Source organism: Hemibagrus wyckioides, linkage group LG20 (genome assembly GCF_019097595.1).
Source record: "Hemibagrus wyckioides isolate EC202008001 linkage group LG20, SWU_Hwy_1.0, whole genome shotgun sequence".
NCBI lineage: Eukaryota > Metazoa > Chordata > Actinopteri > Siluriformes > Bagridae > Hemibagrus > Hemibagrus wyckioides.
In genome coordinates this window covers 18,325,937-18,351,845 of record NC_080729.1, presented here as the reverse complement: position 1 = coordinate 18,351,845, position 25,909 = coordinate 18,325,937, and the positions used below count along the sequence as shown (strand labels likewise).

The following is a 25,909-nucleotide window of genomic DNA, read 5'->3' as shown; positions in this document are numbered from 1 at the left end:
TGACTTCTCATGGACGTAGCACATCATCTTTTTGTTTTCTCGCCTCTTTAAGTAAAGAGAAGAGAAAAGAAAAGATGATGTCTGGGTGGGCGGGGCTTTTCCCTTTCTCACCTGTGGGAGTGTTACTAGCCAATCGCAGGCCTCTGTGAGCCCGTGTATGCAAAAGAGGGAGGATGGCGCTTTCATAGAGTGTTGCACTTTTTATTCAAAATAAATAAAAATTTGTGGCTATGAAGCATAATATATATAATATTTGATGATATTTAGATATTCTGCAAATTTGTTGCTCTAGTTTTCGTTCACACTAGCAACAATTTGGATTGCAAAAGTTTGAATTGAGATTTTATTTGCAAATTTTTTTTTTTTTATGCTATCAAGAAGCCACAAATCCAGACTGCTAGCATTAATGATTCCTCAGCTCTCACTCCTGTGACCTTCTGATCTGTCGTTTCTTCCCTTCCTCTGTCTCTCCTCAGTTTCTGTTTACGGTACAATCAGGAAATTAAAAAAACACGTAATAACTCAACTCTCATCTTCCTCCTGTTATATACGATCGTTCGGGAAATGTGTCTAAAGATAGCTTGAGATTTTAAGCCAGGTATATATATATCGATACAGAGGTGATGGATCTGGATCGAGTAAACTACTAAAGTGCCGCCGCATCGCTTTCTCTTTAGGTAGAACTGCATTGTGGGTAACGTAGGACCAAAGTGAAAATCGCTTGTTTACTGTAAAGATTTAATACGCTGGAATTTTGCTCGTTGTGTAGGATAAGGACGGAGACCGGGCCGTTCATCACGCGGCGTTTGGAGACGAAGGCTCCGTCATCGAGGTCCTGCACCGAGGCGGAGCCGACCTCAATGCTAGGAACAAGCGCAGACAGACGCCGCTGCACATCGCAGTCAACAAGGGTCACCTGCAGGTGGTGAAGACGCTGCTGGACTTCGGCTGCCACCCCAGCCTTCAGGTAAAGATGGAACAGGGGCGGAGTTAACAACCCGCTAACAAGTTCTCAGTCCCGGACTTAGCTCTCTGTGCTCTTTGTAGGACTCGGAGGGAGACACGCCTCTCCATGACGCCATCAGCAAGAAGAGAGACGACATGCTGTCCGTTCTGCTGGAGGCCGGCGCCGATGTCACCATCACCAACAACAACGGCTTCAACGCCCTCCATCACGCGGCACTGCGGGGGAACCCCAGGTACAGCTGCTTTCTCTCTTATTCGTGGTTGTTGGTAATAGAATGTGCTCGAAAGCTCTCGAGGAAAAAACTAAGCTTCAGATCTTTTCTTAATCCTGTTGGGTTTTTTTGGGAAACAGTTGTTTTCCTCAAGCAGTAGAGCTGTCTTGCTTTGGCGGAATTCCGATGTGTGTCCGGCGTCTTCCGAAAGTCCACACGCTTCCTGTTTCCAGAGATCTCTTGCTTGAGAATAAATGGTTGGAGTTTGTTCATTTGAAAGAAGGTGAAGTTCAGTCAATTTTCAGAGTGTTGGGCTGTTTAGTGACGTTTTCCAGGAGGCTGTTCCGTCTTTATTCCATCTTCTCCATCAGGAATGTCACTTTGGGGATAGCAGACATGTCTGAATGGCGGATCCAGTTTATATATGAATTTACAGTGGATTAGAAATCATCACACAGCACACAGAACATGGAGCTGAACACAAGCCACTGATTAGTGTGTGTGTGTGTTTATTTTTTTGAGTTCACATGGAATCTGTTTGCGCCTCCTGGATCAGTTTATCAGCTGAGATTTGCTGAAAAAATTGATTCAGAAATGTTCATTCAGAGTCGACTCGGAGTCAGTTCGTTTTGTCATTGGAGTCAAATGAAAGTAGATCAACTCAATCTCGCTCAAACTATTACGAGGCAAACGTGATGGTTCACAGTCGTCCCTGTCATCGCCTCCCTTAAAGAACCTCACCATTGCGGCTCCGTTCCACAGTCCCGAACACCTCGTGTGTCGGATATCCACCCGCTGTAACTTTATAAAGCATTTATGTCTCACTGGAGCTGCCTCTGGTTTCTAAAATCACAAAATGGCCACGTTCAGATTCAGACCTCGACTCTGAAGTGTGAAGAAGTGTGTGAGTTTTCAAAATGCAGCGCACTTCCTCCCACAACGAATATTCCACGTGGCTTACTGATTATCATGACGTTGTTTTTCCAAAGAACACACTCAGGCGTGGGTTTCTCCAAACACACACACACACACACGCATACTTTGTGCTTTTGTTTAATTATTTCTTGCTAGCGATATCCTGGGATGTTTTTATTACCTCTGTGGGGTGCAATTATGGCGTCTCCTAGCTAAACGTAGCCTTTTTTTTTTTTTTACTGCAATACTCCCTTTTATTGGAATTAATTTCGTGCCTGCGTTTTGGGTGGGCAGCATGAGAGGCAACACGATACTCTACCTGAAGATGCTTTCACTGTTTAGAAGAGGCCGCTGCTGGGAGAAATCCCAACACCGCACTGAAGTGTGTTCCGTGTTACAGATCCGTGTTCTTATTTGACACGAGATGTTGTTCTTTTTATTCCTCACCGTACTGCAGTGAATAAGGATGCTGTTCAGTATTAATGATCCACACAGTTTCCTAAGCTGTTTGATCAGCAGGAGAATAGCTTGTGGTTTGGGTGCAAAAGTTTGCGCACCCCACAAGATACGGTAGTCTGAGACGGATCAAAGTTTAATCACAAAACAGATAATCTGACGCCAAAATCTGACGGAGAATTCTGTTTATTTTATCCTTAAACCTTAAACCATTTAAGGTTTTAAGTAGAAGCTCTGTGTTAGTTTTGGAATATAAACACAAAGCTTCATTAAACAGTTGATTTTGTGGTGGTATATTTTTCTTGCAGCAAAGTTCTCCCTCTCCCTCTCTCTCTCTCTCTCTCTCTCTCTCTCTCTCTGTGTGTGTGTGTGTGTGTGTGTGTGTGTCGCAGTCCCTGGTTGTCAGAGAGGTCCGGGTCCTCCCTCTGTGTCACTCTGTTTACAGTGCTGTCGCAGCGTTCGCTTCCAGCAGCCCAAACAATGCGATTAATAGCCCGTGACTTACAGCAGCATTTGCAACAGACCCTGCAGAGGCCTCGCCACACGCTTTATACACTTTATACACTTCTCTTTTTTTTTCTTTTTTATTTCTATACCATATACAGGCCAATCTTTTATTTATTTATTTTTTTTAATTACCAGTCAGAGCTCCGTCTCTCAAACACACGCGCTCAGCAGGACGCTGGAACAACAGCGTAGGCAGATTGTTCCAACCAGTTTGGCGATCCAGGACTATCTCGGCTATTGCCTCACTCGGCGTCCTCAGTTTCTAAGCTCGTCGGCGAGCTGTTGCGTGTGAATACGTCTTTAGGACAGGAAGAGGTTTTTGGTGCCGTTAATTAACCGTAAAGTTTCCTCGAAAATCAGGAGCTGTGGAGTGATGCTGTGTGGAACTGGTGCTGATGGAGTAATTGTAAAAAAGTAGAGTGTTACATTTAAATAAAAAAAAAAAAATAGAGAATAGAGAGTTATAAAAAATATTAGGCAAATAATAATGAGATAAATAGTGGCAGAGAAAGAAAGAAAAAATTAAAATGAACATAAATGGTGAAAGTGTGGTCGATAGGGGGAGAAATTATTTATATATGTATATGTGTACATGTAGAGAGAGAGAGAGATGTATCTGGTGTGTGAAGACAAACTCTGATTTGTGTGTGTGTGTGTGTGTTTGTGTGTGTGTGTGTATGCAACCCCCCGTGCTCTACGGCATCTGGCTTTTATCCGCACTCCTCTCCACACCAGATTACTGAGAGACTCCTGAACTGAGCATGTCGCAGTGTCTCCTCATTCCCACTGCCTGTATAAGGCATGAAGGTGTGTGTGTGTGTGTGTGTGTATGTGTGTGTGTGTGTGTTCTGGCTTAGCTAACTCTTCCGTGCTTTTCTGTATTCAGCACTGAATATCCTAGGGCACAAAACCTGAGCAACACAGAATTAAAGAACAAGACAGATCAGAAATACAACATTTATACAGAAAGCATTTTAAATAAAACAAAAAACACAGGAAATTAGCTGTAGATTTTTTTTTTTAATTTTTGGAAAGGAAAAGTATTTCTGGAAAGTACACACAATCATTGACTGACCTATATAAATAAAATCTAAAGGGATATCTATCTAGGGATATAACTAAAATATTACATCATATTTCTGTGATACACATTGATAAAAAAAATTGTAAAAAAAAAAAACTCAATACATGTGTAGTGTCACATTTAAAAACAAAAATGTTTTCAGTTTTATTTAATGTTCCCAGAAATGAATTAACATTAAAAAGAATGGAAAATTTGAAGATTTGACCCATTAATTATTTAGATTTTAGATTTATAGTCTCTTTATAGTCCATAGATATTTTTATATTTATAGTTATATTTAATTCCCATTTTTTATTTTTTACTTTTTATTAAAAAATATATAGTAAAAGTTATTTATTCTTTATATAAATCAATTAATGCATACAAATTAATTGAATACATTTTTAATTAATAATAAAAAATAAACAATGCTTACTCTAAGGGTTCACAGTAGTTTTAGTTGTTTTAAAAACAAACTTCAGCTTTTTTAAAGTTTAATTTAATGTTTAAAAATAATTATTTAACACTGATTCACAAAAAATGAACACCGGTCAAAGTTTTTTTTTTGTTTAAATCGACTTTTATTTATTTTGCAAAACCAATTTAACACGGAAAAGGAGTAAAAAAACATTTATATTTAAATAAACATTTAGCTTATTTTTATCTTGATAGTTTTATTTAATTTCAGTCAAGAAAATAGAGCAAAGTTCTTGGTAAAGTTTGTAAATATTTATTGACAATTCAATTTATTGACAAAAATCATTACAGTAAAAAATGTTCAAATGATTCATTTGTTTGAGTGAGTTTATGAGAGTGAAATGAAATGTAAGTAAATATTTAGTTTTAATTCCTTAAATTAATTAGATCTGGTTGATTCAGTCTTTTTTAGAAATTAACGAAATAAACTGAATTAAACAAATTTTGCATGACTTTAGTAGCTTCCAATCAGCCTTTAATTGTTGTCATTAACTGAGTATTACAATACACACGTCCCAGCTTTAATCTAAACAAACAAACAAGTAAATAAATAATTGTCGCTCTCGTTGAATTGAATGAAAGCGACACTACCACGGGGAGAACCAGAACCGTTCCTGCTGTCATCAAAGCATAGCTACAGCTGGTTGAAGGGGACCAAATCCATTGAAGATGTGATTTGGTTCCATTTTACCAGCTTTAGCAAAGCATTGGGCTTGTCAGTGCGCGGAGACCGCTGGTGGGACGGTCCAGCTCGGGGACAACAGAAACTCCAGCTCAAAGCCTCCACCTGACCTGTTACTCGGGGGATCTACTCCTTTTCTGTCTAAACACAACAGGATTGTGTTATTGACTTCCTGCTACGTCTCAGCATCCCCACACACACACCCTCCAGCAAGCCGGCGTCCCTTTTACTTCGCTCTTTGCCCGAGAAAGAAAAATTGTGGCCGGAGAAAAGGATAATAATAATCTGTCCTGGTACACTTGAGCCATGTCGGGGAGTCATGTAGCAATTACAGCAGGTGATGGATGGGGCCTGGTGTCGCTCCGGCATTCGTCACATGTCCTACTCTCTCTGTAACAGTCATCACATTCTCTACCCGTACCAGCACCGGCGTCCCATGGTGCACTGCGAAGCTTTGATCGTTTTCCAGCTTAATTACAGAGAGTGGGGAGGGAAAGTGCTCCTTGGAGAGTCGTACTGATGTTAGAAAACAAATGCTGATATTTGTGCATTCCTCAAGACAACAGTTTCAGGACTCTGTTAAAGAATAACGCTGTTTTTTTTTTAAAAAAAAAGCTTGCGCTCAATATGGCACGTGTTAAGTATCGGGTGGCGAAGTGCTATTTACAACGCCGATCCACCCTCCTCGCTCGTGGCATCCCAGGCTACTCTCAAACCCCCAAATATGCAGGCCATAAGTGGGCAAAAGCCAGGGACGGCAGCTGAACGTTTTATAATGTCAGCATCTGCTGTGGATGTCAGTCAGGCCGAGGGGGGCGAGGGGGCGGGAGGGATCACAGATACACGAGCGATAGCAGTGACCCAACAGCACAAATTTGGAAAGAGCAAAGGGCCACAATGACCAGACGGGAGATGAGTCGCCTGCTTTCTGTCTCAATCACAACCAAAGGCATTAACACTGTCTGAAAATTGTCCTTCATTATCTTCCCTGCTGTTCACCTCCAACACAATTAAAGCTTCTCACTTTCTGGCTATTTATCTTCAGGGTGTCAAGGCCTGGTGTTCAGGACAAACCACGTACACTTTAGGGAAGGGTTACGAAATACAGGGATCGGGTAACAGCTTCAGGTTACCTGTATACGCCCCAAATCGCAGTTATATTTATGATAACTCTGAACGTTCGCTAAGCATGACATAATCCAGTGTGTGGAACATCTCGTCCCTCGAACACGCCTCATCTTTTGGTCAAGAAATCAGCTGACTGCTGGAATTTCCTGCTTTGTCACCTGTCCTAATCTGACTTCTGTGGCCTGTCAAAGCTTTTGGCATGCCTTGCAAATGTGAACAAAACAGGATCAATGGGATCCCACTAAGCGTGTGCATTTTTCTAGAAGTGTCACCTCAGAAATTCCCTTCTAGTGTTTTTTTTCCCCTGATCAGGACTTTGGAAAAGATTACGTCATTAATCATTCAGCCATGGCAGAGGTACAGGCTGAGATGCGTCTGGCAACCGTTCAAGGCCTGTATTGCAGCAAATCGCCAATCACTGTCTTTCTGATGAGCTTGTGTAGCAGTGATGACCTGTCCGGAAATTAGCCACATAAAATAACGTTGTACTTTCTGCTAGCAGTTTTGCTCAGATTTGTTATCTAGCATGCAAATTGCTTTATCAGGGAGGGGCACAATTGGTCTGCTGGTGTAATCTGCTGGCTTCTTCCAGAATATGTGCTGCAGTCAGTCCGACTGCGTTTCTGAATTCAGCACCCGAGCAACACCCGAGCATCGTCTTTATACTTACCTGGAACCAACCTAAATTTGACGATCAGCACCTGACCAAGAATACATACTTCTTTACATTCCATAGCTGTCATATGTTCATATGGGCACATAAAGAAGTATGTACACCAAGTAGGTAACCCCGAAGCATGGCTCACCGTCCTTACCTTTTTTGGTTTTGCTCTGGTAACATCAGAGAATTGATATACAAGCACAAACATTTGTGTTCTTGGTTAGTCCAGGAGCGCAGTTCGTTTTTTTTTTTTTTTGCACAGTGCAATCTTATGGCAATACTCTGTATATAACGTAAGGTGACTTTGAGCAGAGATTTAAAATAGACCTGCCGGCTCGTTCTCACCCAACCCATCAGAACTGGCTGTTCTCACCAGCATACATTAAGAGTGTACGGGTCCACACAGTACCGTCTGCTCCAGTGACCCTGGTCGTCCTCTAGAGATCCTGTGAGGATCCACAAGGGAGAAACTGAGAACAGCAGCACCCAGGACTTCTGATGCCGAGAGAAAGAGAGAGAGAAAAAAAAGGTTGCTAGAATCTTTTGTCCTGGGGAAATAAAAAAAAAGTCCTGAAAAAGAAATGACACAAGCGAGAGTGTCCTTGCTTGGCGTCTCATTTCTGTACTCCTCGAGGGGTAACGCGTTGTAAAATCCTAGAAATTAAGGCAGAATCCTTCATACCCACATTTCACCATCTCTTCATTTCCACGCAGCTGTCTGACCATGTCCACTGGTCGTATGTCAATCCGCTTGCTGATGTTTGAAAACGAGGTTGATCCAAGTGGAACAGGAAGCTATTGTGACTGGGATTTGGGCTTTAGGTACACAGACGAGGCCAGAGGTCACATGCAAGGGCTAATGCCCACTCAGCAGTTGAGGATTGGCCCTGCTGGGCTTTTTCCTCCCTTTTCTTTTTTTTTTTTTTGACTAAGCCCTCTCCCTTTTTCTTACAGCACAGTTTACTCATGTCCCATTTTGTCTTCTGATTGCACGCACTTCAGAAGCAGCGGTCGAGCTCCGAGGATGCTGGAGATCAATAACCGTTTGCGTGCTAGCGTGAAATGTTCAGTCACTCTCTAATGAATCTTTGCTCCAGCTCCACACATTCCACAAGTCAACGCCGCCCCTGTTTCACCCCTCTACCTCTCCCTTTCTCCCTTCCTCCCTCCCCTCTCTCTCTGCTGAAGCCCTATCGGACACAAGGCCCAGGAGGACAGGACGAGGGTGGAAAAATAACAGAAGGGCACTTAGACTTGCTATTCTGGGCACCGGTGGAAATCCTGGACGAGTTTTAGTGCTTGACAGAGTTAGATATGTTGGCGTTGCATGACTGAACGCGATCCGTGAATGGTTGGCCACTCCGGTGACGCCACTATTTTCGAAAGGGGGTTGGACGCAAAGTCCCTGGTCCGAGTTATGACGTCCCATTTAGGAAATGTCACAGAGATCCGAGAGGTCCAGTGTGGGAGGGCTTTCTTTGGGATTCAAGGCCTCGTGGCATTCACACAAGCAAAAAAAAAGAAAAAATAGGGGTGTTTCCTCTCCAGTAGTCAGTGGGGGAAGTGGAGGTGGTGGTGCTGCAGCATGCACAAAAAAAAGTGGGTTATTTTCCTGACAGTCATCAGTTTAGTGCTTGACACAAATACCCAGGAGCTTCCTTGTGAAGCCTTCCCACCCCACCACCCAAGAGAATTAATACACCACCACAGCTGTTTTCCGTCAATCCGATCTCAACCCCCTACCTCGCGTCCCACAGTGACACCAGAGTCTCTCGAACAGGAGCTATCCAGATAACATAAACCTTTCGCCCTACCGTGATGGGATGAGTCCAGGAACTCCAAATAAGGTTCCAGAAATAAAAGCCGCTGTCACGTATCAAAATTCTAATTTCAATTATAGCAGCACTGTAATAAAGGTGTGTCAGTGCCCCAGCTGAAAACTGTATTCCATTCTGAAGTACTGCAAAGTGGAAAAGTCCGATTCAGAGGTCCAAAAAAATGACTGTTCTCCATAGTGGAGTGGATTTAAGTTAAGGAGTCCTTCATTAGATATCAGTTGCGCTGTAGCCATAAGTGGCTAATGAGCTAGAGAAGGCTGTGCTGCAGCAGACTGCTTGCCTGGGCAGCGCTGGAATTGAGAGAGGGAGAGAGAGAGAGAGAGAGAGAAAGAAAGAGAGAGAGAGGGAGGAGGATGAGAATGAGAGAGAGAGAGAGAGAGGAAATCCTTGTGGACAGTAGCAACTTTCCCCCCAGTTCCAGCATCACCTGCTTCCGTATTGCCTTTCCTATAAAAGGTTGAGTCGGAGCCGCATCCCACTGAGATGCAGTCACTTCATCCGGTAGCGCTGCTGCTGCAGAACAGTAAATTGCACTCTTCCTGCATGCATGCATGCATGCATGTGCGCACACCCAGTCTGACGAGCCACATGCTTAAGAGAGAAAGGGGGGAAAAGACGTCAATGCGGATTGTCCGGCTCCGGGACGCTCAGAGGGAGGAAGCGTGGAGCACGGAGCATATATTACCTGGCAGCGCACTTTCCTCGGCTCTCCACTCCTCCTTCTTTCGTTTGTCTTCACTGTGTGAAGAGCTGTAATGACCTCCGGCGTAGTTCTTCCAGATGCTGCAGCCATCGGATGCCGACTCGCTGAATCAGCTGCTCTAACCAGGGGGTGGGGTTGAAGGGGTATGGAGAGAGTGTGCTAGAGAGAGAGAGAACGAAAGAGAGTGAGAGAGGGGGAGAGTGTGTGTGTATGGGAGGAGGGGAGCGAGGGAGCAGTGAAGCTGGAGATAGAAGAAGGCACCCTTACCTTTAGGAGGGGATAGGCATCACGCTGACACGAGGAGCTGCTGTTGCTACTCTAAAGCCAGGCAGATATAATTGCAGCACTTTCCCTACAATTGTCTCTGGTGTGTATGTGTGCTTGTGTGTGTGTGTGTGTGTGTGTGTGTGCGCGCGCGTGTGCTTGATCGGGAGATTGTGTAAAGATCTTCGAGGCGCCTGTGCTCCAGTTTTGCATCCCCCCAAGCCCTGTCTTTCTATAGCCCTTCTTATTTTTATTACAGAACATTTCACCCTTCCTCAGAAGTCCAAAAAAAACCAAAAGTCGCTTCTTTTAACAAGGATGTGTCTTTGAGATTAGTATTCAAGGTGTAGCATGCTGTGACCGCCTGATAAGTCTTTATGATGACTCCCTTCATTTGCCGTGAGGAAAATATCAAAGGTGAGCCGAGGATCCGCAAGGAATCGGCGATACTTTTTGTTTGCATGCAGGACAAAGGTCAAAGATCAGAGCTCATGAATCAAGGGACGTGGCACACCACGGCGCAGTGCAGAGAGCTCAAAACCGTTAGCACTTTAGGGGGGAGAAGAAAAAAAAACCCCGCTCACATCAGTCACTAGGCTTCTCTCTTGGGTCTCGCTCATCTCCCTGTGACCATATTTAGTCAAGCGGTGCAAAAAATAACCCCCTCCTCCACCCTCCAGAGCAGTTTCTCTTCCCCCACTTCACCACCCCCTATTCTCCTCCTCCTCCTCCTCTTCTTCTTCTTCCTCCACACCATAACCAACACCACCAGTTCCGCTACTGCTACCGCCGCCACGGTGGTGCACAAGCTCCGGGAAGCCTTCCATCCGATGTTCCACCTATCGATTGTGCATCCTGCAAGGCAAGAAGCTCGGCTGCATTATCGCAAAGAACCTGCTCGTCTGGCTGCCATTCGCTGCTCTATTTTTAGTACTGCCAAATAAAGTGGTCTCTCATGGTCCCACTTGTGTTTCGCTCACTCCCTTTCCCCCCCCTCCTGTGCTTCTCAATAGTTCCCTCCCTCCTTTTTTTTGGCATATTTTGAACCCCCTCCACCCCACCACACACACACAAACACACCACCACCACCACCTCTCTCTCTCTTTCTTATTCTCTCTCTCTCTCTCTCTCTCTCTCTCTCACACACACACACACACTTTTTTAAACAGTACCGGAACAGGCTGCATATGGTACAGTAGATCTTGCCTCTGCTTACCTCTATACTTAGTAATGTGCACAGTAGGGTGTGAAAGAGCAAGGCGTGAGAGAAAATTGCAATCAGGGTCTTGTGAGTACTAAAGTGCGACATGGACCTGCTACTTGACCAAATGTAGTAGTTGTTTTTTTTTTCCCCCCTTCTCCTTTTATCAACAGCTTGGACCTCAGGTCTGGACAGTGTTGAGCTCTACCTCAGGGATTCAGACTTCCTGTTTGTTTTCCATGCAGCCTAATAGTCCGTTAATAAACCGATTGATATCTCACGTCGAAGATGGGTTTTGGTGTACGGCTAACACAGCAGGATACTGTTGTTTTTTCCCGGTTGCAGAAATTAACTCAAATTCAAGTAAAATGCATCTTCGCTGGTAGGAATTTAAAGGAAGAATTTCATGCTTGCGGTTTTAGTAATTCAAGTTGTTTTCCACAAAAAAATAAAAATAAAAGTTCTGCAAATCGCTTCGGAAAATTTGTAAATAGAAGCTAAATCAAGCGATTTTTTGGCTAAAACAATTTCAAAAAACTGTCACAAGTCCAATCTGAATGAAAAAAGGGCAAATTTTAAACTGATAATACTTATATTTTTTCTTTTATTCCCAGATAACCGCATTTCGTTATGGTAATTTTAGTACAATATTCACACTGACTAGGTTTCAGACTGACCAGTTTTTTATTTTTTTTTTTAATGTGTAGATTCATAGATTGCCGTGGATTACATTAGTATACTAGGTTTTAGGAAATAGAACAAAAGTCATTAGAAAATATCATGTAGAGGTACAAACAAAAATAACTCTGAGTGCCAGATTTAAAAAATAGTCTGTCGGGATTCAGGACGCAGTGGCGGTGCTGGCATTTTGCTTCCAGAAGCATCTTCATTTCATATTCAACAGAAAAAAAAATCTGGTTCAGGCCACGCCTATTAAGACTCCAGATATTTGTAGCAATGAACAGGTTCAGATCGTGGCACAGTGTTAGACGTCATTAGTTATAGTCCATATAGCTTCCTAGATCCATTATCTAAAAGCTAATCTTTAAGATTAGTTCTAGTCCCGGCTCACAAATCCAAATTTCTTAATTGCTGTGCTTTTACCATTCCGATCCAGTTTATTTTGTTCTCTCCAATTCTTCATGTATTGTGTGAAGTGCAATTCAATTACTCTGTTGTCAGCCCTAAATATATAGCCATTCGATTACTCGGTATTTATGGGTCGTACAAGGATTGACTACGTGCCAGGTGTAATGCACTCCCCCGACTAATGCATCTCCGCCACTAGACATGGCCAAACAAACCACAACGTTTTCACCGGCTCTTGTTTTGGTATTTCCGTCTGAACTACGTGCTGGAAATGCTTTCGGTCGTAACAATTAGCGAAGTCTGTCTCTTTTCAGGGCCGAGCGTTTAGCTTAAACGCGAGTCCGTTGCTCTGGAGTCTCATTTCCTGATGGGAACTAACAATGCCAATCAATCTCCTCGACCCTTACGGTTTAGCTGAGTAGCCTGTCGATAAATGGACGAGACACAAAAGGATGTGTTAAATGGAATTAATTATACGCCTCGCCTTCACTTGCTGGACCTGGTGTCGTGATTTCAGGGACGTTGTAGCAGTGTGGAGTCTTAAGAGCTACAATAGCTCTGTGTGTGTGTGTTGTATGGAAAATGAGTTTAAATATAAAATCATGCAGCAATTAGAGAAGATTCTTGGGGTCTCCTTTTGGTGGGGTTTGTTACTAAATACCTGAAGGTTATACAAAGCTACGCATGAGCACTTTAACAATAGAGTCCAGGCGTGTCTCAGTGCTCGCTGGAGTAAAGTTAATAAAAAAAAGTTAAAAGCAATCCATGGCAATTTAAAAAAAAAAAAAAAAAATATTGCTATCTTTGATACCAATGTGCTAGTATGATCATTCTTGTCATCTTTATTAATTTTGTATATTGGCTTAATAGATGTGGAAATAAATAAATCCACTCCTCGCTTTACCTCATGCCCTTTTGAAACCCTGCCAAAACTCTACTGTACTTGCGACTACAACTGTGTAACGTGTTGTATAAAAATTTTCACACAGCCACTCTTTTTACTAGCTATAGACCTGTTTGGCAGACTGAAGGCAACAAGCAGAGCAGATGTTTCAGACTATGGAAATCCTGTATTGTGGTGTTTGTTTGTTTTTTTTTGTTTGTTTGTTTTCCAGGATTTATTTACCTCCCTGAGCTGATACACAGGAAGCCAAGGAAGTTTTCAATATCCATGATGGTTCTAGTCAGAATTTAGCCATAGCCTTCGATTTCTTTCCAAATTGCTCTCTATGACAAATAAAGTTTACGATACAGCCTCGTCTGTGTCCTGAGTCGAAACGTGACCATATAATAAGCGCTGAGCTCGGATCCGGACGTAACGAAGAGCGTCATGAATCACGTCAGTACCTCTTTTAACACGTGGCCGGTCATGATTTGTGAAAGTTTTAACTAGCGGCTTTAATCAGTGACCTCTTCAGCTAGAGAAAGACAAACGACTTGCTTAATGTTATTGGTTGCTGATTCATTTAGGCATGGCTCTTAGGATCAAGGATTTTGTTTTTGTTTTTTTGTTTTTTTTTCTTCTTTCCACTAGATCTGTCAAAGGGCCAATTCTCATTTATATGAGATTGCTATAAAGCAAGTGAACGCCATACATATAAATTAAGACCACAGTCCAGAGTTTTCCCTCCTCCCTCCATTTCATTCTTGGCATTGTGCACTTTCGAACTCACTGCAAGCCCTATTACTCCCGAACGCTTGTGACAAGGCTTCTTGAGTAGTCACTTGGTACACTCGTTCTCCCTTAAAGCTTTCTATCATCGGGTGGCTAAAGCTGCTGAGCGGCACACAGCATAAAAGTGATTTATTGCAGGCCACCCCGAGCCTCGTCGAGGAAAGCCTGTAGCGGCCGATCTCCCGATCTCTCCTGCTTACATTCCTCATAGCTGAAACTCTGCCTCCGCCCTTCAACCGCGTCCACCGTTTCTTCGTAAAGCAGACTGTCGAATCGCGACATGCGGTCAGAATCACGTCTCTGAATGCCATCACGTACACGGATTTTTAATCCGTTCCTTCGTGCCGGGTTGAAATTCATCCTCCCAGTTAAACAAGGTATATTGACAGCTTGCCCTGATTAATAATTCATTGATTCTGATGGTTAAAGATGCATTAAATGCCGTGCTGCCTTTTTACGGTTAGCCCGCAGTTACGCCCGGCTTCAGACAAGATACCCGAGAATGTGCCCGAGAACTTTGGTGTACTTTTCTGGACACAAGCTCCATAATCATAAAGGAATACAATCTATATGGGATTACCTCATTTTCCTGAAGTTTTGACCGGTGTTACAAGGTATTTTTGCCATGTATTATTTCTCACTTCACAAAAAAAGGTTTATGACATCCCATCATATATTAGGTGTTTATTAATTAGCAATCGAGAAATTAGATATTCTAGCACAGAGATTTTAAGTGTTGGTTAATTGATTTTTGAGTGGTCCTGTGAAGATCCACAAAAACTGATAAGTATTTATCCCAATTCTCCAATTTATCCAAATTTTCCCATTTGAGTTACCATCATGTCATATCCCTGATGAAAGAAGGATTTGTGTTAAGAACTCTTGGACTCATTTGCTCTTTTCTGTCGAATCTAAACAAAACGCACCAGAATATAAGATAGATGACATTTAAAAGAACTTGGTTTAAGGGATGTTGACGTGAGTACTGTACGTTATGGTCATGTGACTTCTAATGATGACCACGATTTCTGTAATAAAGGACAAAGCAGTAAATTTTATTACAGCGATGTTGCTTATTCCTTCCAAACCCATCATAATTTCCACAGATGTCCGTGTCCCGTATATGTCCTGAAATTGTACCCTATCCTCTCTCAGTTGCGTTACTGATATCACTTGGGTACAAGATTAGCAAATTCCGACCTTTCCCCTACAATCATGCATCCACCAAGACTAGGACAAAGGACGTATCAGTCCAACAAGTCTCCAGGGGCCAATCCGAGAGCTTGTGCTTCCTCTCGGTTTGGGTCAGACTGTGGCCTGGTGCCAAGTGTTTCACTCGTCTGTTGTAATTCTGAGAGACACGGGCTGTACACAACGCCGAAGCCGAGTCGAGTGAGAAGCAGCAGGCCAGACTTGGGGGAAGACCAAAAATGCTTCTCACATGCTTTGTTTGTCTTCACTGGAGCTATGCGTCATTTTGAAGAACAGATTGTAACGCTTTTGGTGATGAGACTGTGCCGATCAAAAAAAAAGTCAGTTTCCAAAAGACTAAATCGTCATATTGATCTATTTTGGTTACGTTCTGTACGTCTTTAAGGAAAGGACTGATTTTTTAGCAATCCAGGCAAAGCTAAGCTCTGTGTCTTATTATATGTATTTTGTTACATGTATAAGATGTGTTTAAGGATACAGTTCAATTTCAACTCTATGGCTAGCAATTATGTTTAGCGGTTTTATTTGTTGCTGTGGTAAAATGAGACAAATTTATTCAGCTAAATATCAGTTCAACCAGAACATGCTATAGCATATATGCTGTTGGAAAACAACTGTAAACAGTATCCTGGCTAGTTAAAACTTCTGGCTAGCTATTGTGGCTGGTGAACTGAAAAGTAATGGTTTAAACCTTCTTTCAGCACTGACACAACGATCACAAGTTTTTCCTGGTAGGAATACTGAGAAACCCATCTGTTGTGGGAAGCAATGATTATCAATGGACTCTAACCTAATTGCATTAGATGATTTTTTTACTCGCTAGTTAGTTCAGAATTAAAAAACTGAAGTACACCCTGTTTGTGTGTTTTCATCATCATGTTTAATGTACAGACCTAGCTTTAGCACAAATTTTCCGGGGATTTATTTTTGTTGACAGATTGGTGGCGTGGGTGGTCTGTTCTATTTTTAGCCCAATCTTGGTGGCACAACTTCCTGTGAGGACCCTTGACCCTATATACCTATAAATATTGGTAATGTTGGTCGTATTTTTGGGTGGCTGGAACTGCATTTACATTATTTCTTATCGGAAAATTTGTATCGCAATGCAAATGTTCGCCTTAAGAACTCGCCTCCAGAACGAATTAAATTCGTATGCCGAGGTTCCACTGTATTACATTAGCTATTATATTCAGATGATGTTCAATCTTCTTTAATGTCTATCCCTATAATTCTAAGCTAAAATTTCCTGATTGGTCTTTCGGTCTTGAATGTCGTCTGTATACATAATGTGCTCAGGTGGACCTAACTCCCTCACGGCTGGTAAACGGTTTGGAAATGAAGTGATTTAAAAGCTGAGATTTATAACCTCGCTATATATCAGCAGAAGCTGCTCCATTCCTCCACATCGGCTAAGCGGCAGTCAGCCACCGATCGAAAAACTCTGGTCCAAAGGCATTGAATTCTCCATCACACGAAGACAAAAACTCTCCACTTTGTTTTATCTCTACTTTATCCTTCAGATTTAGTTTTGCTCAGGCTTTAGATTCTAGAATATCTTAGCCACATGGTAATTTATTACCTCAGGTAAACACATTCAAATGCTGTTTTTACATCATGATCACCTGAATAATAAAGCATCTGTTAAACAGTGCTACTTTGATTCGTATTTCAAGCAAAACAGTCCTTGGTATTACAGCAAAGCAGTCTGAAAAAGGATGAGCTTTTTACCAGAGTGCCTAGAGGAACTGAGCGTGTATATATAATTGGGTCATGGATATTACTGTGCCATTGGGTCCCTCGTTGACTCAAACGATTTGTGTAAGAAGGACTATCTGTAATGGTAAATGAATACTTTGTTAAAGCAAGTTGTCATCCACGCTCGCCCCCCCCCCCACGTTGACCTTGCGTTACGATACCAGTTTTGATCTAACGCCATACGTAGGTTGCTCGGTAGCAAAAGCCAGGCTCTTTAGAAATTCACCAGACAACTCGGATACTTCGAATAGCATTAGATCAAAGCGTGCAGTCTAGCACTGATGAATACAGAGGAAGGTCAAAGTGAAGAGAAATTTATGCAAGTCACAGCTGACAACTAGCTGCTCTTTATTGAGCCACTTGAGATGTCCCGTACCATATTACTCCCTTAAAAAAACTTTTCCGGTACCATATTACTCCCTTAAATATTGTATGTAAAGATCTCATACCATTTCTAAATTGATCTAGTATATGTTTTTACTTTCTTATGTGTCACCGCTTGCTTGCCTGATAGTGAGCGTTGGTGCAGTTTAAGGGCTAGAACCATTAGAATGGCATAATAGAAAAAAAAACCCTTGGGTTTATCCCAGATAGCAGGAACTACTTTTGGACTATTATCGAGATTGGAACTTGTGATCTGACGGCAGGCAAAGCATCCAAAATTGGTCGTACTGTCTGGATGGAAAGAATGCCATTACTACCCCCATTTGGCAACTGACCAAATTGTGAATTGTGTAAAAAAAAAACGAATGGTGCATCCTCAGATCAATTCCTTGCTCGTACAGAAAGAAAAGTTCTGCATATCTGAGATGAAACAGATGTCTTGACAAACTGTTATGATGGGTTGAATAACAGTGCACATTCTGGTATTCGTAACAGGCCTCGTTTAATGGGGAGAAGGGGAGCATGTCCAAGTATTTCTTTTCTACACACATCATCGCAAGGTCATTATTAATACCATGTAGTTATGACATGCCACTTCTCTTCCTTTCTGGGCATGATGGCCTGGACATGCGGTTGGTCTTCCATTATAATTATTGCCCTCCCTGCTACCTTGGAAAGTTTGCCTGACCACCTCAAGGAAAGGATAAAAGTGTGCTGTGTGACCGCCAAGCTTTTCTCAGCAGCGTTGAGCTTCTGCACTACAACAAATTACAGCGCTACTGCTCGAGACAACAGACCCCACCGGTGCACACCCAAGGGACCTTTGCGTCTCACAGGGTGACCCAGTTCCATCATGCTTCTCTTTCACCTCTCTTTTCTTCCTTCCTTTTTTTTCCTCTGTGTTGATGGCTTGTTTAGCCTCGATGTTTGTCAGTCAATGAATCCTTTAACCTCATTCCACCCAACCCCAGTCAAATTGATAGCACAGTTTTTCTTTGCTACTTAGCAAATAATTTCCTAAAAGCTTTAAAGGTACCTGGAAATTCTGAAGTTTCTGTTTCGATGCTTATCCGGTGGACGAAATAACTGCAATGCAGCAATGACGGGAAGCCATATTAATATTAATGCCTGCCTATTTTTGCCAACCTGTCACTCCAATGTGCTAAGTGAGCATCAACTGTTGACCAGACTGAGTGACCAAGATTAGGGATTAGAATTGCCAAGTCCTGACAGTTTCAAGCTACCACTCCTTTGCCTTGGAGATCCCCTCAGGGCTCATGAGCCAAGCACTTCTCTATGAAATTAAATCTGACTGGTTTCTCGTTTGCTAAGAGAGTACTGCTAAAGCGTTTGGAGTCCGATGCTGGTGCTATGACCTTTGGTAGGTGAATCAATGCACTTTTGTTGCAAGTGCAAAAGTTAACCCAGTGGTCAATAGGCAGGCAGTGCCAAGTAGTTCTCTCACTTTTGCCTACTCTTGCCATTCTAGAGAGATCCTGCCAAAGCTGGGAACCGCGACTCGAGTACATCTCTTGAGTTTGGGTTTCCTTTGCCAAGAGCGTAAATGACGAGGGTCGGAATCTGATGCTGTTGCTGTAATGTTTTCTTCAAAAATTGCTCATTTGTTTTGTCTGTTTTGTTCTTCCATCTATCAAAAATGTCCAGATACAACTGCAAAACTAAAGCCACATTTAAAAGTGGGTTTCTGTGCAAGGTTGCCAGTAGTATAGATAAACAATGCATTGTATTGCATGACAGTGATCAAGACTGGGGAGCTGGCATTTCCAAGCAGTTCCGTCATCTTTGCATGCTTCTTTTTTTTCTTTTTCTTTTTTTTTGTGATTCCAGCAAAATAGGGGACCTCATGTACACCAAAGCTTGAGACTTGAGTACATCTTTAGAAAAAGTACAGGTTTTACTTTCTTTGGCCAGTGCCAAAGAAATAAATGCTAAGGTGATTAATCCCAGGGCCATTTGGTAGGATTGTATAATTGTGTGTCTGAATATTTTTGCATCACATCTATTATAAAATGTCTAATAAAGTCCAGATGAAAGGACGAAACCAAAACCGGAATTCTACCCATAATTCTACTACAATTTCTGTGTGAGATTGCCAGTTACATGACCAAGTGGCCAAGACTAGAGGCTGGCATTAGTTATTAACCAAATAGCTCCTTCACCTTTGCCCTACCTCCACCTTTTTATGAGATGTGCCAAAGCAGGAAGCCTGGAACACACCAAAGTTCACTAGACAAAATAACCCTAATGAGGTTCAATTTTCAATTTGCCAAAGGGGGTCAGAGTCGAGTTGGACATTGACACTGACCTTCGGTAGGATTATAATTCTACTTTTTATTGCTACTGGTTCTATTAAAAATGCTGCCTAAAATGCATCAGGCTCCAAAGACAAGTGCTTAACCAAACCCAGAGATGGGAAAAAAAACTGGGTTTCTATATGAGGTTGGATGGAGGTTGTATGGATTTTGTGTGTGCAGCATGTACACTGCAGTGCAGCTGCTTCGCTCTGCAGCCCTCTCAGTGTATATACTGCTGCTGACACTCTCTCCTTCTCTCCTTCTCTCTCTCTCTCTCTCTCTCTCTCTCTCTCTCTCTGGAAAAAAAAAAGACTGGTTTTAGCGTAATCCATCGTGTAGCCCCAGAGGCTGCTGGAGTCCAGCACTTGTCTCAATACAGGCATTTTTATCAATTTGTTCTACAAGATAGATCTATCCTCTAATTTTTGCTTTTTATTTTCTCCCCACCCCCCATTCCATATCCTCCTGCTTGCTTTCCTGGAAGTCTTGATCTGGCTTAAGCATTGATTGGAGATGTCGGATCCGGTGAGAACTGTCATAAAGCCTGTGCTGACTTTTCCTATGTGGTTAGAAAAAAAAATATGGCATACTTTCCAGGCTCCACGTTCGTTATCTCCTCGTTTCTCGGCTTCTCTCCTCTCCGAACGTAACCTCAGAACAGCTGCGCTAATCTTTCTCAGATCTCATCTCCCCCGTTTTTTTCCCCCCGTTCTCTTACATATTCTTTCTCTTGCGTATCACATACGCAACCTTTTTCTCTTCCTGCTCCTGTCTCGGCCTACCTTTTGCTCCCGTCTCTACTCATTTTCCAGCTTTTCTCATCTTCCTCGTTTAGAGGTTTGCTTGCCCATTGCAGGTGCTGCACAGATTCCCAATCAGTTTTCTTACACCACCTCCCCCCCCCAACACTGCTTCAGTCTTTCAGCACAGTTTTTGTCTCCCGCTGATCTGGAGTCAGGCTCGGTGTGTCGGTCCTTGCGGACAGAATGTAGGAAGAGGAGAAGAAAGCTGATTCCAGGCTCACATCAGGCCCTGCAGTGCTTCCCAGGACTCCGTACCCTCTACATAACCTTCACACCCCACACTGCAAGCCCTCCATTAACAGCAGCTTGTATTAGCCATAAAGTCAGTGGTGTCCTGATAGTCGGAATGTCTGTTTGAAATGTAAGAGTGTTTTCAGGAGTACGCTCTGTGCCGCCGGGTTTACGCTGATTGCCGACGTTTATTGTTCTCTTCTCTTTCTCTCTGATCCTGTTGTTAGAGATTTACAGCATTTACTTCTCCTCCTAAAGACAACTCGAAGAATAACTGATTAACCTTTCTCTCTCTCTCTCTCTCTCTCTCTCTCTCTCTCTGTCTGTTAATTTTCTTTTGGTCTCTCTCTCACTGTTAATTTTCTTTCTTTCTCTGTCTCTCTTTTTCTCTCTCTCTGTTAATTTTCTCTCTCTCTCTCCATCTTTCTCTCTCTTCCTTTACTCTTTTTCTTTTTTGCTTTCTTCTTTTTTCTTTCATCTTCTTTCCATTCGTCTTCTATTTATTCCTTTATCTTTCATTTTTCTTTCTTTTTTTTTTTTAAATCTTTTTCTCATTTCGTCTCTCTCTCTTTCTCTCTCTCTCTCTCGCTTCATTTTTCATTCTTCCGGTCTTCCCGCCTTTCTTTCTCTGACTCTTCCATTCTAATTTTTTCCCTCTCTTTCTCTCATTTTTTCTCCTTCCCTCTTTGCTCTCTGTCCCCCTGCTGTCTCTATATCTTTCTTTATTCTCTTTCTTTATTCTCTCTCGCTCTCTCAGTGCCATGCGCGTGCTGTTATCTAAGCTGCCACGGCCGTGGATAGTGGATGAGAAGAAGGACGATGGTTACACTGCCCTTCACCTGGCTGCTCTTAACAATCACGTAGAGGTTGCAGAGCTTCTAGTCCACCAGGTACACACACACACACACACACACACACACACACACACTCGTCATGCCCTATTGTAACAGTCAGTCTCCCTCCTGGAGTGTCAGTAATCCTGTAAGATTATCCAATCCACTTAGAAGTGTGAAAGCACCTGCGCTTACAACTACCATAAGACACTCAACATTAATTGAGGCTGATAATTGATCCACTTACGGTAATTATAGTTGGAGGGCTCAGGAAAGAGCTCTCGAGAGCCTCGTGGTGCTCACGCTGTTTGTTAGATCATCACAGAGCTCACACAAGTCACCACTCATATCACTAAATATAAATACACTAAAAAAATGAAGCTAGATAGAAACACTTTTCTGTTTATTTATAAGTAGATTCACTTCCTGTTTCCTGCTTATGCTCACTACATAGGGTGTAGGGTGCATACTAGTGTTGGAATATAACGTCACAAAATCTTTTATTGTAAAATCAGTCCTCAGAGAAATTTGAAGTGTTGGCACCCTTTTCTTGGGTACCGTATGTCCAAAAAACCCCAGAATGTTCTAGACCAACATCACAGTAAGGATTAATAATCATACAGCACTATTCTGGGCCTCTCGCCTCCCGGTTATGATGCCTGACTCACTGGCTTTGAATTTAAGACTCGGGAGCCACCTTGTATCCCGAACTCATGCTCGGGTGTTACTTCTCCGTGTTAAGCTTTGCGCTGTCCCAGTGGCCCGTCGTAGCGCAGTCACAATCCAGCTGCAGCGCTCTCTCCTTATTCCGTTAGCCGGTAGTAGAAAAGTGCAGGGCTTTAGAGGGAGAGAGGGTTCACACCAGTGTGACTTGAGCCTCCTCCGCCGCCGAGCCGCAGTAGGAGCTGCACTGCAGCAGTGCAGAGAAGTCCGTGTTGCTGAGGGGGTTCATTCAGGGAATATCTGAATACAAATTACGTCCCAGTAGCTCACGTTTCCCAACGCAACCCGTGGGAGCAGAATGCGGCACATGCTAACGTGCAGATGCGCCATGAAACAGGGGTAGGTTCTCGGAGTGGGGGGTGGGGGGGTGGGGGCTGATGAGGGGGTAAAAATGTATAGGATGCAGTCCATTATATGTATTAAAGCATTCCAGGTCGTTTACTTTGCTGCATATTTCATTGGCAGGTTCATTGCAGATTTCTCTAATGGCATTTGATTGAATGTAGTTTGTTCTGCATGAGCACTGACTTCCAGACAGGACGCTCTCAGCCAAATGCGATTTAAGCACTTTGTCTCTTTCGCTCTTCCTCTCAGGGAAGTGCCAGTCTGGATATACAGAACGTAAACCAGCAGACGGCGTTGCACTTGGCCGTGGAGCGCCAGCACACGCAGATCGTCCGGGTGAGTGATCGCCGGTCTTCCCTTTGCTCCGTATTCCTGTTCTCCTAATCACACAGCTCTCATTTACTGATCTCCATCAAACACTCCTCCTCCTCTTCCTCATTCCGAGCTCGTCCACTTTAAGGACGCAAACTGCGAGAGAACGCCTCAGCCTGGCTCTACCTCGCACGGCCTCCTGCAGCAGAATTAGCCTCTGTGATTGAATTAATTCAGCCCCAAGGACTCCAGAGCGCTAATAGGAGAGAAACGAGTGTGTGGTCTGAATGGGGAATTCGAGGATTGTTCGAGCGCCATCTTCTGGACGCGGAGCAGGATTGCCCTCAAATGTGCTCGCATTTGATATCATCCATGTTTTAATATTACATTATGAATCCTTTAATACGCCTTTTATAATTACATTATTTAAATATTTTGATCATGATTAAAAATATTAAAGCATTTCAGAGCATGCTGTTCAACTGCAGTGTGAATGTGTGAGTGTTACTGCTTCAACCCCAAAGATTCATTACAGAAGTTTTATTCCATTTACAACAATTATTTTAATTTAAAATATATATATTTTTTTTATTTAATATATAATAACGATTATTATATTTTTATAAAAAATTATATATTGTTATAAAATAATATACAATTTTATATAATATAATAAATATTTTTTAATTTAAAATAAAAACAACAGAATTTTTATCTATTTATATTTTCTTTTAGAGCATCCTTTTTTTCTTTTTTTTTTAAAGAAATCTTATATTCCCTCTATACAGTAGCTATATTCCCTCTTCAGGTTTTTTTGTTTCACTCTTTTTAGACGAATAAGACAAAAATACACACAGAATAAAAGCCCTGTTGCTTATTACAACATGCGGAAATCAATTTTAGCCGTGCGATGCATCTTTATTTCCATTATCAATGCAGTTAATCAAACATAATGAAAATTCCATCCAATAGTTTCATGTTGAAATTGAACTTTTATTCATTTTTGCTATTTGTTTTACACAGAACCGATTTTCAGCTAATCAGAATTTGTAATCGAGTATTTGTCTATAGGAGCCTTATGGAAACAGAAAGCAGCTCTTAGCTCTTCCAGTTAAGTTAACTGAAGTCTTCTGTGGGTCTCCGCAGCTGCTGGTGAGAGCCGAGGCCAAGCTGGACGTACAGGACAAGGACGGAGACACGCCGCTGCATGAGGCCCTCCGTCATCACACCCTGTCCCAGCTCCGGCAGCTCCAGGACATGCAGGACGTCAGCAAAGTGGAGCCCTGGGAACCTTCCAAGAACACGGTACACACCTCACCTCCACTCAGCTTTATTCAGCACATGTCTCTGAGAGAAATACGATAAGGAGAACAGAATTGTGTGTGTTTGGTATTTTCAGGCAAAACTCTATTACTCATGCTTATTTTTATTTATTTTTATTCAAATAACCTTCTCCAAATTTTGACCTCATCACAAAACCCTGAGAATACACTCACAAAATGATATCTGGCATATTAAACAGATACGACTTGAATCTATTTCTCTGTTATTTAACTGTTTCCTCAAGGAATAAAACCCGAAAGGAAGAAAAATAAATAATCGTCAGCATGGTGTGAAGTGGAAGTGCTGGTAGTTGATTATTTTCCAATAGCAGCACACGTCTCTGAAGTCTTTCATTCCATCAACGATTTCATTTTTTTTGTGTTTCTTAAAAATCAGCAGCATTTTGTAGCCACAAAAGGCTCTTCGTCCTGAAAGCTAGTCTTGCTGACACTGCAGACTCCTTCCATACACGTTAAACAAACGCCTCCTGATAGAAAACCTGCATATGTCTACCTGCATCTCATTTATCCGATCAATCTTATTAATAGATCTTAAGTCCGTAACGAAGCTGAGGAAGAGAGCTGACCCAGAATTTTGGAGAGAAAGTGTTTATTAAAGCCTCTTCAGCACAAGCACAGTGATTTATGAAGTCTCTCTGTGGCTGTTCACGTTCACGCTCTTCAGCTTCTCCTTCTCCGCCTCGCCTCGCCTGGCCTGGTCCGTGCGTGACGAACCACAGAGGGCGCTAGTGAGATCGGCAGGAGGACGGCCGGTGCGCTCGGAAGCCTAATTGAAATCTCCGGCACGTTCGCTTGTACAATCCAGCAGCGCAATGGAGAAAATTGAATTTCCCGGCCCAGCGGCTCCATCAGAGCAGATGTAAGAAGCGGCGAGCCAAGACACAATCAGGGGAAACGATCCAGAGTCATTGGAACGACAGCGTTCCGCCCTCCTTCTTCTTCTTTTTCTTCTTCTTCTTTTTTTTTCATTTTTATTTCTTCCACCCCCACTCGACTGTCTCGCCTGTCCCGTTGACCTAAGTGGATGGAAAGCCAGAGCACCACGAGAGGAGAAATGGCAGCTATAGCGGAGTTAAAATAGCGGAACAGCTGCTAAATGAATCGCTTGTTCGCAGCCCATTAAGGTCCGTATTGGCAGTTTGGGGGGAGAATATTCGCACTCTGAAGTGCCTTCTTATGAACTTTTACAGTAAATCAGTGACTCTCAAACCGGTCCTTAAAACGACAGGAGGGGGGGGGCACCTTAGAATGTTTTCGGAGCCTTAAGGACTGTCCGTGTGCGTTACTGCGGCTAATTCATAATATAACGCTCACCACAAACGGCTGCCGAGATTGTGTTCTCAGAAGTTAATGAGACGGTAACTATTAGTGGCTAAAAAAACACCCGTGTCTTACTGATGTAGGATTTTTTGCAGATATTTACATATTCTGTTGATATTTAGACAGTAAAATGATAAATGAAGCAAGCTTAAGGAAATAAATCATGCCACCGTGCTGACGATTTAATATCTCTCTAAGCGACTCTTCTGAGTGATAGCTAAAACATAAAGCCGTAGCGTGTGCAAGTTTTATTTATTTATTTTTTTACTGTAATGTAATTATAAATGATGCAACATTTTACAGCATTTGTGCAACTGCGCTTTCAGACGTCAGATAGAAATTCTCACATCCCCTGTTCATGTTCTACAACACTGCTTATTATACGCTGTGTGTGTGTGTTTAAACAGTATGTGCGTCTTCCACATCTTTCTGATTTACATATAATGCTGATAAACAAAGCAGATCCGGTCTATCATTTATTCAGGGTAAAAAAGGT

General features: G+C 42.5%; 1 protein-coding gene across 5 annotated transcripts in view; it reads left to right on the top strand.

The window, feature by feature from the left end:
- mib1 (MIB E3 ubiquitin protein ligase 1) overlaps positions 1–25,909 on the top strand; it is a 57,507-nt gene that overhangs the window by 22,066 nt on the left and 9,532 nt on the right. For all 5 annotated transcript variants that reach the window (XM_058418145.1, XM_058418144.1, XM_058418146.1 and 2 more), the window contains exons 12-16: positions 770–967; positions 1,048–1,199; positions 21,295–21,427; positions 22,688–22,774; positions 23,897–24,055. In XM_058418145.1, coding sequence (XP_058274128.1) covers positions 770–967; positions 1,048–1,199; positions 21,295–21,427; positions 22,688–22,774; positions 23,897–24,055 — 729 coding nt within the window. The remainder of the gene's footprint in view (positions 1–769; positions 968–1,047; positions 1,200–21,294; positions 21,428–22,687; positions 22,775–23,896; positions 24,056–25,909) is intronic.